The sequence below is a fragment of the Mesocricetus auratus genome, unplaced genomic scaffold (genome assembly GCF_017639785.1).
Source record: "Mesocricetus auratus isolate SY011 unplaced genomic scaffold, BCM_Maur_2.0 Super-Scaffold_100025, whole genome shotgun sequence".
NCBI classification, from domain to species: domain Eukaryota; kingdom Metazoa; phylum Chordata; class Mammalia; order Rodentia; family Cricetidae; genus Mesocricetus; species Mesocricetus auratus.
The window spans coordinates 6,732,503-6,746,793 of record NW_024429206.1 but is presented as its reverse complement, the minus strand read 5'-3'; the positions used below and the strand labels follow the sequence as shown (position 1 = coordinate 6,746,793).

The window sequence follows — 14,291 nt, the reverse complement described above, 5'->3', positions numbered from 1 at the left end:
AAAAGTAATATAAAAGGAAAAAAGCCATGCAAGACGGGAAAAGCATAGGGAGTCTGGATACTGTATGTTAGTTATGTTGGCTTTGAATTTTTTGATTATTGATAAGCAAACAATGGGTGCCAAGAGACATGGGATTGAAAGTACTGCTGAAATAAACCAGCCTAGATATTTTAAGAATGCCTTTAGAATGGAAGTCAAAAATGTATTTGTCAAATGCAAGTCAAAAAATGCTTCGGAGAAGAGGCTTTGCTTTTATTTCCACAGGAAAGGAGAGGCTGTAGGGTTCCTTCAGGATCGATATGGGTCAGGTTTAACTGGAGGAAAACTCCTGAATCTTGACAGGTGCTATAGAACAAAAAGATCACCACTGGTCTTCTCAGTACTTGACCATTACCTCAGTTTTTCTCAGGGACCCCTAAAGATTCCTTTTCCCACAGACAACAGGGAGCAGTCTAGAGAAAATGACACCCACATTCCCAAGAGTTGGGTTGTGGAAGGCCTTTGGTTATTTGGTGGGTCATGGACGTTTGCTATATTTAGGGGAATATATGATTAAAGGATAACAAAACAACTATTAATCTCATATATTTGCATTGATGTGAGTTTTAGTATATTGATACAAATTTAGTTATTTTTGTTACACTGATTATATGTTTCTACTCTTGTTTGTGGTATTGTACTTAATGCATTTCATTTAAGAATTGTATCTCCAGACACTAGAAAAAACCATCCTAAGTGAGGTAACCCAGTCACAAAAAGACAAACAAGTATGTACTCACTCATATATGGATTTTAGACATGGAGCAGGGGATTGCCAGCCTACAATCCAATCATCAGAGAGTCTGGGAAACAGGGAGGACCCTAAGAGAGATGTGCATGGTACCTTAGAGAAGGGGAACAGGACAGGATTTCCTGAGGGGAATGGGAGCATGGGGGGAGGTGAGAGGGAGCTGGGAAGAACAGAGGGGTCAAAGAGAGGGGAGAGGAAGGCATGGGGGAGCAAGAAGGTTGAGTTAGGGGAAGAATAGAGGAGAGCAGGGTGAGAGATACCATAATAGAGGGAGTCATTATAGGTTTGAGGAGAGATCTGGCACTAGGGAGATTTCCAGAGATCTACAAGGATGACACCAATTCACAATCTAACCAATAGTGGAGAGGCTACCTTAAATGCCCTTCCCTGATAATGTGACTGATGACTACCTTATATGCCATCCTAGAGCCTCCATCCAGTAGCTGATGGAAGCAGAGGCAGACACCCACAGTTAAACAGTTGCAGAGAGGGAGGAGCAATGAGCAAAGGGGTCAAGACCGAGCTGGTGAGACCCACAGAAACAGCTGACCTGAACAAGGGGGAGCTCATGGACCCCAGACTGGTAGCTGAGAGGGCAGCACGGGACTGATTCAGACTCCCTGAACGTGGGTGTCAGTGAGGTGGTCTCGACATTCTTTGGGGCCTCAGGCAATATATCAGTATTATCCCTGGCATCCAGATGGACTTTGGGAGCCCATACCACATGGAGGGATGCTCTCTCAGCCTGGACACATGGGGGAGGGCCTAACCCCTGCCCAGGGTCGATATGACCGACTTTGAAGATCCCCCATGAAGGGCCTCACCCTCCCTGGAGAGTGGAGTTGGAATTGGGCAGGGGGTTGGTGGTCCGGGGAGGAGGGGAGTGAGAGGGAGCTGGGATTGACATGTGAAGCAAGCTTGTTTCTCATTTAAATAAAAAAACAGGTATTAAAAATGTATTTCCAAAAGCTACAGAGAAACCCAGTCTCTGGAAAACAAACAAAAAAATGTATAATTAAGAAATGAGGTTAGGGTTGGAGAGATGGCTCAGCAGTTAAGAACACTGACTGCTCTTCCAGAGGCTCCTGAGTTCAATTCTCAGCAACTACATGGTGGTTCACAATCATCTGTAATGAAATCTGGTGCCCTCTTCTGTCATGCAGGGATGCATGCAGACAGAACACTGTATACATAATAAATAAATAAATCTTTTTTTTAAATGAGGTTAGTAGTTAATCTATAATAATCAAAATTGTAGTCACATTGGGTATGTTTTCCAGGTTAAATAGACATATTTAGATAGATAAATGGTCTTCAAGCACTTCAAAGACCTATTGAACATGACACTGAAAATGTTTTGTTAACAAAAGGTTTTTCATCACAATGAGACACATCTGCTCCTGGCAGTACCAATTTACTTTAGAGAAGATAATGGGCATTAAAGAAACTGCATAATAGTTTGCTTTCAAGGTGGCAATGCTAGCCATTTCTGCAAGAAACTGCCCTCGCCTAGACTGCTTGACAGGATGTTGTGTAAACTGGACTTGCAGGACCCACAGGAGAGTGACTACTGAACTTTGCCAAAACAAGGAATGACAGTCCTTCAATTTTCCTGCTTCACTGAAAAGTCTGTCAGATACTCTAGGCCTGTAGGCTGAAGATGGATGCCCAACATTGCAGAGAACTTTGGGTGACTTTCAAGACAGTCAGATGTCTCTGTCATTTCAAGAGTTTTGGAATTTGTTTGCAAGGCACTTCCTGTTAACTCATATAGTATTATATCCTTCTGGGGCGTTGATTGGAGGTGAACACTAGATATAGTTGTAGTTTTCCTTAATTATGTTAGAAAGTAAATTAGGTGTAAAATTTTGGAGCTAGTAAGATATGATAGATAAGTGAGTATTTTCTCTGAATTTGCTAAATATAAATGGACTGAATATTGTAAATGTAATTCTGACTTGATAATTGTTTTTGTTGTACATAATTTTACCATGTTAAAGTTAAAACCTTTCATTTTTATATAGGCAAAAGTGGGAAATGTGGAATGTTATTTTAAGATGTGTTACATTTGTTTATGCTGTGGAACATTTGCTTACAGATACATACAAAGATGAGTTGCATTCTTTTATGTGTCATTTGTTTAACTCTGTGAAGCTGTGATACTGTGACTGTCTAAAACACCTGATTGGTCTAATAAAGAGCTGAATGGCCAATAGCAAGGCAGGAAAAAGGATACAGAGGACAGATTGGGTAATGAGAAAAAAGACAGAGAACACCAGGGGGCAGCCACCCAGCTACACAGCAAGCCATGGAGTAAGAAGTGAGGACACGTATATAGAACACAGAAAGATGAAATCCCAGAGGCAAAAGGTAGATGGCAGAATTTGGCAAGACAGCCTAGAAACAAGCCAAGCTAAGGCCGGACATTCATAAGAAAGAAGAATACTCCGTTTCATTTATTTGGAAGCTTGGTGATGCACCCCCAAAAACAAAAGAGCCAAAGGAGTAAAAGACCAAAAAAATAAATAAGTAAACTTACAACAACTACTACTACTACTACAAGCCTGGTCTACTAGTGACTTCCTAGACAGGCAGAGATACACAAAGAACCCTGTCTCAAAAAACAAAACAGAAAAATGAAAAAAAAAAACAAGGAAAGGAAATGTCCCACAGCTGTGCCCACAGGCAAATGTGATGCAGGCAATCCTTCAGCTGAGGCTCTTCCTCCCCAGTGTGTGAAGCTGACCATCAACCACTACAGGGGCTGCAGAGATGGCCCAGTTCTTAAGAGCTCTTTCTGCTCTTGCTGAGGACTGGAGTTCAATTCTCAGCAACCACATGGTGGCTGTTGAACAGTGTCTGCTGGTCCAATGCCCTCTGGTCTCTGTGTTTGGCCATCTCTCAGGTTCCCTCCCCCTTAGCACCCCAGCACCCCCTTTTCCCCACTTCTCACCTCTTCCCTGGATAAACACCATGTAGGGGTGAGTTGAGTTGGTTGTCTGCATGCTCAGGATCCCCCTACCCTTCCAGCAGACTCTGGACAGCCACTAACAGAGACTTCCAGTCACTGCACTTGGGGGGGGCGCCCTCTAGCTGCACCTGTGGCTCACCAGGCCTGACCTAGGGAGGGCAAGGCCTGAGGTTCGGGCAGGAGTCAGAATGGGGGTGGGGGTGGAAAGGCAGAGGACTGTGCAGCTGTTCCCTAAAGGAAAAGAGAGACTGAGAGTCAGTTAGCCTTACACCAGCCAATAAGACAGCTTCTTCCTAGCTCTGGTTCACCAGGGAACCAGAGATTAACCTGGCTTCACCTGGGAGGTCCCATGATAGAGAAAGGTAGAGAAGACGAAGTGTTCTCTTTTGTTTGTTGTAAAAAGTTAGGTTGCTGTGCACTTCCATATTTGTTTAGGCACAGTGAAAACTCAAATCCTGCCCTCAGGTCATTTGCTGTCACTCCACTTTGGTGTCTTAACATCCGACTTCCTATAATGAGCGCACAGCAGAAGCTCTTTCAATCCACTATTTCTAGGGCCAAGATGTTCCTTTAGTGTCCATGTGATGGCGCTGCTTCTCTCTTCTCTCTCTGCCTATCTCTCTTCCTTCTCTTTCCTTCCCTCCCCCTCCTTTCCTGTCCCTGTCCCTGCCTCATCTCTCCCCTCCCCATCCCCTTCTGCCTGTCCCTACCCCCTATGTATCTCAGGCTGAGTTATCCTTTTGTTGTAGCTGTTTTTCAAAACAGGGTCTCTTTGTGTAGCAGTCCTGGCTGCTCTGGAACTCTTTAGACCAGGTTGGCCTTGAACTCATGATATCTGCCTTCTTCTGCCTCTGCATCCCAGAATGCCGAGTTAAAGGCATGGCTGGGCTCATCACCCACTCTTCAAGGTGCTCCCCCAATGGCAATGTCTTTCCCATTAATCCTCAGCTTCCAAGACTACAGGCAATGATGTTCTCTGAGGATCTAGTTATGTTCTGTAGATGGAGAATACAGGCGCCAAAGCCCAGTTCTTTCAATAGGTGCTTTATTAGAGGGCACAGTGTGTGGTGAACACAGCCAGGCAGGCAGGGGTGGTGTAGGCAGCAGTTGATGTGACAAGTCTAACACTTAATGTCTTTGTTCTCTTTATTGTATGGAGCCTTGGAGAAGCAGATGGCGGCCTCCCGGTCACAGTTGCAGATGAAGGCCTCACAGGGTTTGTTTTTGTCTGCAGAGAAACAAGAAAGGAAGTTGAGTGGAGGCCATGACTCTGCTCTGTACAATTTATAACCAAAGACACTGGTGGCCCTCCCACAGGTGCAGACTCGGGATTGAGAGACAAAGCACACAAAAGGACATTGCGTTGCCCAAATTGCTGGCACATACAAAAATTTAAAAATTCATCATTGTGTGGTAGGGAGATGGCACAGTTGGTAAAGTGGTTTCCATGCAATCACGAGGCCTGAGCTAGGATGCCCAGAGTCCACGTGAAAAGCAAGGTGTGGTTGGGCATCTGCAACTCTTTTGGGAAGTGGGGAGCACAGATCCCCAAAACTTGTTGGTCAGCCAGGTTAGCTAAAGGTGAGTGTCATGTTTAGTCAAAGACCCAGCCTCTAAAGACATGGTAGAGAGTGACTGAAGAAGACACTGGATGCTGACTCATTCCTAAACATAAAAATAAATGAGCCTGTGTATTTGACCCTAAAACCAGGAAAAGTACAAACATCAACCACCACTTCTAAAATCATATGCTTTAAGACAATCCTCCTGCCTCCACCTCCCAAATGCTGGGATGGCAGGTGTGCACCACCACACTCAATGTATGGGTTCTGGAGGTGGAACCCAGGGTTTGACAAGCTCTCTAGCAAGTGAACCATAGTCCCAGCCCTCTAAATCCTCACCTGTAAAATGGGAACGATAAATCTTGTCCTGAATACCTGTTTAATCCAGTGTTTGGCTTATACCCAATGACACAGATTCTAATAGTTTAGTAAATATGGAATCTGCATAACATAGCAGCTAATAGGAGAGGCTTTGGGCAGGCAAGATGGCTCAGGGAATAAAGGCACTTGCTGCCACGTGTGAACCCGAGTTCCATCCCCAGGACTCACATGGTCGAAGGAGAGAACAGACTCCTGCATGGTGTCCTCAGATCTTCACACCTGTGCTGTGGCACAGACATGCCTCCACCACAAATAAAATCTTTAAATGTTTTTAAGAAGAGGCTTTGGAATGATGCAGATCTTTGTCCCAGAACCGAACGCCATCACTTCTAAGCTGGGTGGCCTTGGGCAAGTGCCCAGCCTTGCTCAACTTCCTTCCTGGTCAGTGACCTCATCTATATTTTAGCGTCTGCCTCATAAGGTTGTTGAGGGGTCAAATGAAGCCAAGGAACTGTCCACTAAATTGGTGACTGTCCTTGTTACTTCCATGCCTCTTCCAAACCTGCGAGTCCAGTCATCCCGGAAGGTAAACCTACCACTGCAGGTGATCGTATTCCCAGAGCAGGAGTATGAGTACGAATTAGTGTAAGGGTTGTCTATGAGGAATTTACAGCTGTCCAGCTTCTTGGCCTGAGTGTAGCAGTGGTCGTGAGTCTGGCAGCACCTGGAGAGAGGAAGGAACAGCTGAGGAGGAGCATGGACACACACGAGGTCAGTTCTTTTCAAATCTGTTCATCTTTCTCACATGTTACTGTTACTAAACCTGATGTCCCAGAAGAAAGAGCCCTAAGACTCGAGAACCTGTGATCTCTATTAGCATGTATGTGTTTACTTTTAGGTGTTTGTTTGTTTGTTTGTCTCTCGAAACAGGGTTTCTCCTCAACAGCCCTGGGTGTCCAGGGGCTCACTCTGTATACTAGGCTGGCCTCAAACTCACGGAGATCCACCTGTCTCTGCCTCCTCGGTGCTGGATTAAAGGTTTGTGGAGCCACCGCCCAGTATTAGGATATGTTCATTGAAAGCCGTTTTTTTGCCAAGTGTAGTTGGTACTGGAATTTAATACCAGTACTTGGAGGCAGAGGCAGGTGGATCAGTTCAAAATCAGTCATTGATACATAAATGAGAACCTGTCTCAAAAAAGTGATTTTTTTAAAACAAAACTTCTCAAGCATAGTGAAATTATGTGTCCTGAATTTGTGATGACTTTTTAAACCCAAGTCTGACACTTTGACGGTGGCTGTGATGCTTTTTGACAGTGGCTGTGATGCTTGGCCATGCCCTAGTCTGGCACTAGATGGCAGCATTGTCCACTACTTACATCTCACACATTCTGCTTTCCAGGACCACTAGATACAAGGTTCTCTTGGACGATTTCTCTACATGACAAGAGGGGAAAATACATGCTGGGTGGTGATGCACACCTCAAATCTCAGCACTGGGGGGAAGAGACTCAAGGATCTCTGAGCTGAAGGCCAGCATGGTCTAAAGAGAGTTCCAGGACAACTAGGGCTACACAGAGGTTTAAACCCCTGTCTGGAAAACACAAACAACAATAACAAGTAAATTTATATATATATATATATATATATATATATATATATATATATATGTGTGTGTGTGTGTGTGTGTGTGTGTGTGTGTGTGTGTGTGTGTGTGTGTGTGTGATGCTTAGTGAAAATGTCTGTCTCCTATTCATGCTTCATGAGAGTCTCTGTTTGTGCCCTGTTCCCATGCCAACACAGACACCCCAGTCCCCACCTGATTCACTCACCTGTCTAATTCGTCCACTGGGGTGCCTGAGCCACCCAAACCACAGAAGCAGCCATAATTGTTGTAATCCTTCAAGGGACTACTCCCAGGAATGGTGCACTGGATCATCTTTCGGAACTGCCATAGAGCCCGACGACTGACGCTGTGTGCAGCGGCGCCTGCTGCAAGAATGCACAGCACACTCCATCAGTCCCACTTGGCTTTACCAGGGTCTGATGCCTGCCTGCTGGCTTCCTCCTGGACTCCTACCAGCTGCTGCATCTGAAGAGCAGTGAATAGAGATGGGAGTGTGTGTGTGTGTGTGTGTGTGTGTGTGTGTGTGTGTGTTTGCCCACATACCCATTTAAAAGCACAAACTTGGGAGTACTTATAATAGTCATGCTACACATGAGGAGGTCAGAGGTCAGCTTTAGGGAGCTGGTTTCTCCCTCCACTACATCTTAGAGACCAAACTCAAGTCACTTGGCCTGAGCAGGAAGGTGTCTACCTTTTTAAGTCAGTGATGTACTGACCTCTTAGTTAAATAACCCAACAACCCAACCGTCTCTTGAGTGTGAAACCTGCTCCGCCTCCACTCAAGCCTAGGTGAAACCCCAGCCTTAGCCAGCAGTGGGATTCATCACAGTTCTAGCTGAGACCTTGAACCAGAGAAGCAGCCAACACATGCTTATTGTTTTACACTGGAGAATTAGAAGGAATGTGTTGTATGACCACACAAGGCTCACATATAAAGCTAACGGTCAGGTCATCATGTGTAACATCTGTATTTGACATAAACTGTTCATCAGCTGAGGAGTAGGTAAATAAGCCAGGATTCAATCTGCAGCAGGATACTTGGCCGCCATTAAAATGAAGGAGAAGCCAGGTACAGTGTAACACATAGTGTGTAATCCCAGAACTATGGAGGGTGAGGCAAGAGCATCAGAAGTTCAAGGTGGTCTTCGGCTACCGGGCATTGGTGATTCACGCCTTTAATCTCAGCACTCGGGAGGCAGAGGCAGGCAGATCTCTGTGAGTTCGAGGCCAGCCTGGTTTACAGAGCAAGTTCCAGGACAGCATCCAAAACAATACAGAAAAACCCTGTCTCAAAAAAAAAGAAAGAAAGTTCAAGGCCTGCCTAGGCAATATAAGACCCGGTTGCACTCAAACCAGGCAAGGGGTTGAGGACTCCGTTCAGTTTGGGTTGTACTTGTCAAGCTCGGAGGAAGCTCTAACTCCACTCCCAGCACCACAAACACATCCCCCAAATCCCTGGAGGATCAGAAATTCAAGGAAACACCGGATGGAATGGTGCATGTGAGGCCATGTGGTACCCCTGCCTCACAAGAAGGAACTAGAGGGGGGAGGAGGAAGAGAAGACAGAGGCGGGGATGGAAACGCAGAGTGGTCCCCACACCCTCACACTCAGGAAATCCCAATAGGAAGTCGATCAGCTAGGAGGTTCATGTTGAAGCCAGGTCAGTGTGGGTCAGTTCTGGGTTTGTCTCCATGTACCCTTTCAGGAGGACTGTGTTCATAAATACACGGAATGCCCTGGATTGCCCTCAGACTCCCCCTCCCAGCCTCGCCCCCGGCCCCCCCCCCTCCCCGTGTCATTCCTGCGCCTCAACCCGCAGCTTCTCCCTTCCGTGGCCTGGGACTCTACCTCGTTTCTTCCTTCTCTCCACTCGCGTGCCTGCCCAGGTCACAGATGAACAAGAGGCCGGAAGTGCCAACACACTGGCCTCTTCTGAGACACTCTCTACAAGTGCTTGGGCAGAATTTTTATTATTTACTTAATCTTTTGCTCTTATTTAAGGGACTGCCTATATTCCAAGCTGGTCTTGAATTCTTGATCCTCCTGCCTCAGCCTCCTGAATGCTAAGATTACCGGCATGCACCAGCCACCATGCAGGCAGAGTCATCTCACATCTTGAAAGGCTAGAGGGAGTTTGGTTCCGGTGCTTTCCCCATTAAAGAGGCCCTTCCTGGCCACGCACCCCAGGAGATCCTCTGCCGTTACTTCTCTCCGTCTTCTTTTTACTGCGTAATACTTTGGTTTCTATTTGTATTCGTGTTCACACGCTGATGCTCATGAGTGTGTGTACATGTATGCAGAGGTCAACATCTGGAGTCTTCTTAAATCACTCTCTAGTTTTTGAGACAGGGCCTCCCAATGAGCCAGGAGCTTGCTGTTTGGCTATGGCTGTTAACCAGCAATCCCCAAAGATCTTCCTGTCTCTATTTTCCAAGTATGCTGAGATTATGGGGGTGTGCCACCACTGTGCCTGGCTTTTTCTGTGGGTGCCAGCCACCCTAACTCAGGGTCATGCTGCTTCATAGCATTTCTCTCTCTCTCTTTTTTTTTAAGATTATTTTATGCGTAAGCCCATGTGCACCACTTGCATGCCTGGTGCCTCTGATGACCAGAAGGGGGCCTCAGATACCCTATAACTGGAGTCACAGAAGGTTATGGGTATGAGTACTGGGAATCAAACCCAGGTCCTCTGGAAGAGCATTCAGTGCTCTTAACCACTGGGCTGTCTCTCCAGCCTTCATAGCATTTCTAATCCCCTTTACACCTATGTTCTAACATTCTCCCTCCTTCTCTGTAAGACACGAAGTTCCCAAGGGCAGGTCTCATGGTTTTCATACTCTTTAGACTCTGTCATTGCACCTAAAACATTGTGTCTGTGTGTGTGTGTGTGTGTGTGTGTGTGTGTGTGTGTGTGTGTGTGTGTGTGTAGATGGGGCCAAAATCCAAAATACATAAATGAATTAACAAGATAAGGCTTGCAGACACACCAGGCGGTGGTAGCGCATGCCTTTAATCCCAGCACTGAGAAGCAGAGGCAGGTAGAACTCTGAGTTTGAGGTCAGCCTGGTCTAAAGAGTGAGTTCCAGAACAGCCAGACTACACAGAGAAACCCTGTCTCAAAACAATGAAAACAAGGAAGGAAAAGAAATAAAGAATTGTAGACATAATCCCGGCATGTATGTAATCCTAACACTTGAGAGTTTGAGGCAAGTCTGGGCTATACATGTTGAGTTGGGTGATTTCCTAGGCTGCATTATAAAATTATAACAATAATAATAAAGTAATAACGATAATGATGATGACTGGAGAGACAGCTCTGCAGTCACGAGCACCTGCTAGGCTTATGTAGTACCCACATGGTAGCTCACAGCTGTCTGTGACCCCAGTTCTGTAGGATCAGACCCCTCTTCTGGCCTCTGTAGGCTCTGCTCACACAGTTCACAGACACACATGCAGGGAAAACGCTCATACACATAAAGTAAAGTCAACATTTTTTAAAAGAATGAGAAAAACCAAATTGCCAGGCCACCTTAGGGCCAGGGAAACGGGTGCCGGGGCAATACGGCAGAGGCAGAGAGAGGCCTTTCTTAGCTTGGGTAGGTGAATGCAGTGGACTCGTCTAAGGAGTCATCTGAGTTCAGACATACAGAATAAAGGTGCCAGTCTTGCAGACATGGAGGAAAGGAAGGAAACCCAATCCACAGGCTATAGCCCCAATGGGAACCGCAAATCAGAACTTCAGGTGTGACCAGCAAGGGGCTGTGCATTGAAGACAAGAGGGATGGTGGGGAACTCAGAGGGGACAAGGGTCCTACCTGTGAGCAGAGTGATCAGCAGAAGGAGTTTCATCTTGAGTGAAGGGAGAACTCAAGTGACTGCTCTCTTTATAGTCGGGGGCCCCACGCTTCCACGATAAGGCTGTTTGCTTTTCACTTAACCACTGTGGGCTGGCCTTGAGCCTGCTGGGGGAACAACCCCGAGGGATTTGCCAGTCAGAGATCACTGAAAACAGTGTCATGGATTTGTAGCTGGCATTTCCTCACCAAGGGGATGGGTTCTGGAGTTTTCCGACCTTGAAATCTCTTATTTTCTTTCCTTTTTTGCCAAGTCTCAAGCTGTCCTGGAATTCACTTAGGTACCTGAAGAAAACCTTCAACCCGCTATGTAGCTGAGGATAACCCAGAATATCTTTTGAAAAAAAAGATTTATTTTACTTTTAATCATGTGTATGTCCATGTGTCAGTGTGTGCATGTGCTGAGTTTAGATGCCGCAAAAGCCACAAGAAGGGTGTCAGATTCCCTGGAGCTGGAGTTACAGGTAGTTGTCACACACACACACACACACACACACACACACACACACACACACACACACACACCACAGAGGTGCTGGGGGTGCCACCTGGTGCTCTGCAACAAGAGCACACTCCTAACCCAAGCCCAACCCTGAGCTTCTGATGCTCCTGCTTATCTCCAAGTGCCAGGGTGGCAGGTGAGCCCCAGGCGTGCCCCCCAACATCCCACCCTGCCCAGTTTACACAGTGCTGGGGATTGAACCCAGGGTTTCATGCTTGCTGGACAAGCCCTCCCCAGCCCTGACTGAGAATCTGGTCCTCCATCCACAGTCTAGCTTCAAGGGCTGGGGCATCTATCCTGTTGGACACCTGGGAGAAGGGGACAAGGTGGAGATGATTGCTGCTGCCTTCGTTGTCTTGTGATGCTTGGGTTTGTATGGGGACTGTCACTGCCTGGTGCTGCCATGCACTTCACACAGGAGGAAATGGGCTCAGAGAGCTGAAGCGATTTACCTGAGGTCACACAGCCAGCAAACGGCAGAGCAAGGTTGCTCAAGTGTAGATCTGCCGAATCCCAGGCACACATCTTAATTTTTTTTCTACCATGTAAACATCGCTTCCCTTTCTCACTCCCCAGTGGAGGTTTGTGAGAAAATTTGGATGTGAAGTTCTAAAGCCTTAGGTGTGACTTGTGGATTAGCAAGGACTTTTAGTAGAGATATATCAAGTGTGTATGTGGCATTACACTTTAAAAACTTGTGCTTGACCGGGCGTTGGTGGCACACGCCTTTAATCCCAGCACTCGGGAGGCAGAGGCAGGCGGATCTCTGTGAGTTCGAGACCAGCCTGGACTACCAAGCGAGTTCCAGGACAGCCTCCAAAGCCACAGAGAAACCCTGTCTCGAAAAAAAAAAAAAAAAAAAAAAAAAAAACTTGTGTTTGGCCGGGCGGTGGTGCACACCTTTAATCCCAGCACTCGGGAGGCAGAGGCAGGCGGATCTCTATGAGTTCGAGGCCAGGCTGGTCCGATAGCCTGCAAAACAATACAGAGAAACCCTGTCTTGTAAAAAACAAAAACTAAAACAAAAACAAAAACTTGTGTTTGTTTGTTCATTATGTGTGTACGTACACATGGTGCACATGGGGAGGTCACAGGGCAACTTGAAGGATTGGTTCTCTCTTTCCACCATGTGGGTTCCAGGGATCAAAATGAAGACAGTCAAGCCTGGCCCAGAGTATATGTAGCCACTGAGCCTTCTGACCAACGTGTAACTTTTGGGGGGGTTCACAGTTTAGATACCATGACATTAGGGGCTGAAAGTGTATAAGTGGCATTGAATGCTTTCACTACGTTGTGCAACCATCACCTCTAATTAGAACATTTTTATCATCCCAAGAAGAACCTTGCTCCAACTGGTAATTATTCCTCCCCCACCAATGACTACTACCAATCAATCCTCCTTGTGTCGACATGGACTTCTCTCTTCTGGGTGGAACCCAGGGCTTTGCAGATGCTGGTCAAACACTTAACTGAGCTACATCTCCAGACTCTGGCTTTGGTCACTGTGTATTCCACGCTGGCTTCAAAGTTCCAGTCCATCTCCCTCCACCTCCAGCTGGCTGGGATTACAGACATGCACTACCATGCCTGCCTGTGTGTACCTTGTGTCTGGCGTGTGTACATGTGTGTTCGCAAGTATCGTATGTGTGTGCGTGCATGTGTATGTTGGTGGCTGTGAATATCAGAGTTTCTTCCTCAGTTACTCTGCACTTTATTTTAGGGGGACATGGTCTCTTGCTGAACTGGAGCTCACCAATTCGGCTAGAATGGCTAGCTGGCTGGCAATCTCCAGGGCTCTGCCTGTCTCTGTGCCCCGTGCCCAGCTTTTCCATAGATGTTGCGGATCCGAACTCTGCTGTTTTACCTTCGTTACAGTGACTACTAGCGTCTGGCGCTAAGATCGTAACCTGGGAAGAATTCTGTTTCCTCTGACAATGGCTCTGTTGCAATCCCTAAAGGTGGTTCTAACTAAATCTCTATGTGTTAGAGATTCAAAGGCTAGGGTGAAAACCTGTGAGTTCAGAGAGTTAGAGTACCAGCCAGCTGATTTTCTCTCTTTGCTGGCATACCGGAAGCCACTCCCAACCTCTCCTGGAGTGTGGTCCTCTGTGTGAGTCATTGCAGAATCAACTGTTCCTCTCCTAAGTGAGTGATAAACTCAATTCTAACCTCTGCCATGTATGATCCCAGTTCCTGAGGAAGCACCAGAGTGCTTAGTGTCTGCCTAGCTCATGAGAGGCCCTGAGATCAACACCTACCAATGTGCGCACACACACACACACACCACAGGCATGCACGCACATGGGTGCACATGTTCTCAGAAGAAAAAGATGACCACAAGAAAATAAAACAAGCATGGTGGCATGTGACTGTGATCCCAACACTCAGGAGGTTGAGGCAGGAGAATTGAGAGTCCTGTAACCTGGGCTACAGAATCACTCTTGCTCCTCCAGCCTGCTCTACAGAGTGAATTCCAGGACAGCCAGGGGCTGCACAAATAAACCCTGTCTCAAAAAACCATCCCCCCCTCCAAAAACAAAAACAACTGGAAATGTAGTTGGACGATAGATCACTTCCCTAGTGTGTGGAAGGACCTGGGTTACATCCCCAGAACCACAAATAACAGCAAACTCCATTTTCCAGAGGGTTCTTCGGAGATGAGAG

The 14,291-nt window shown here is 46.6% G+C and overlaps 1 protein-coding gene across 1 annotated transcript; it reads right to left on the bottom strand.

The window, feature by feature from the left end:
• Positions 1–4,789: 4,789 nt before the first annotated feature.
• Positions 4,790–11,166, bottom strand: Pla2g1b (phospholipase A2 group IB). Its single transcript, XM_005079030.4, has 4 exons — positions 11,087–11,166; positions 7,476–7,635; positions 6,241–6,368; positions 4,790–4,989 (listed from the first exon to the last, which is right to left on the bottom strand). The coding sequence occupies exons 1-4, from the start codon at positions 11,118–11,120 to the stop codon at positions 4,883–4,885; spliced, it is 429 nt and encodes a 142-aa protein (XP_005079087.1). The 5' UTR covers positions 11,121–11,166; the 3' UTR covers positions 4,790–4,882.
• Positions 11,167–14,291: the final 3,125 nt, after the last annotated feature.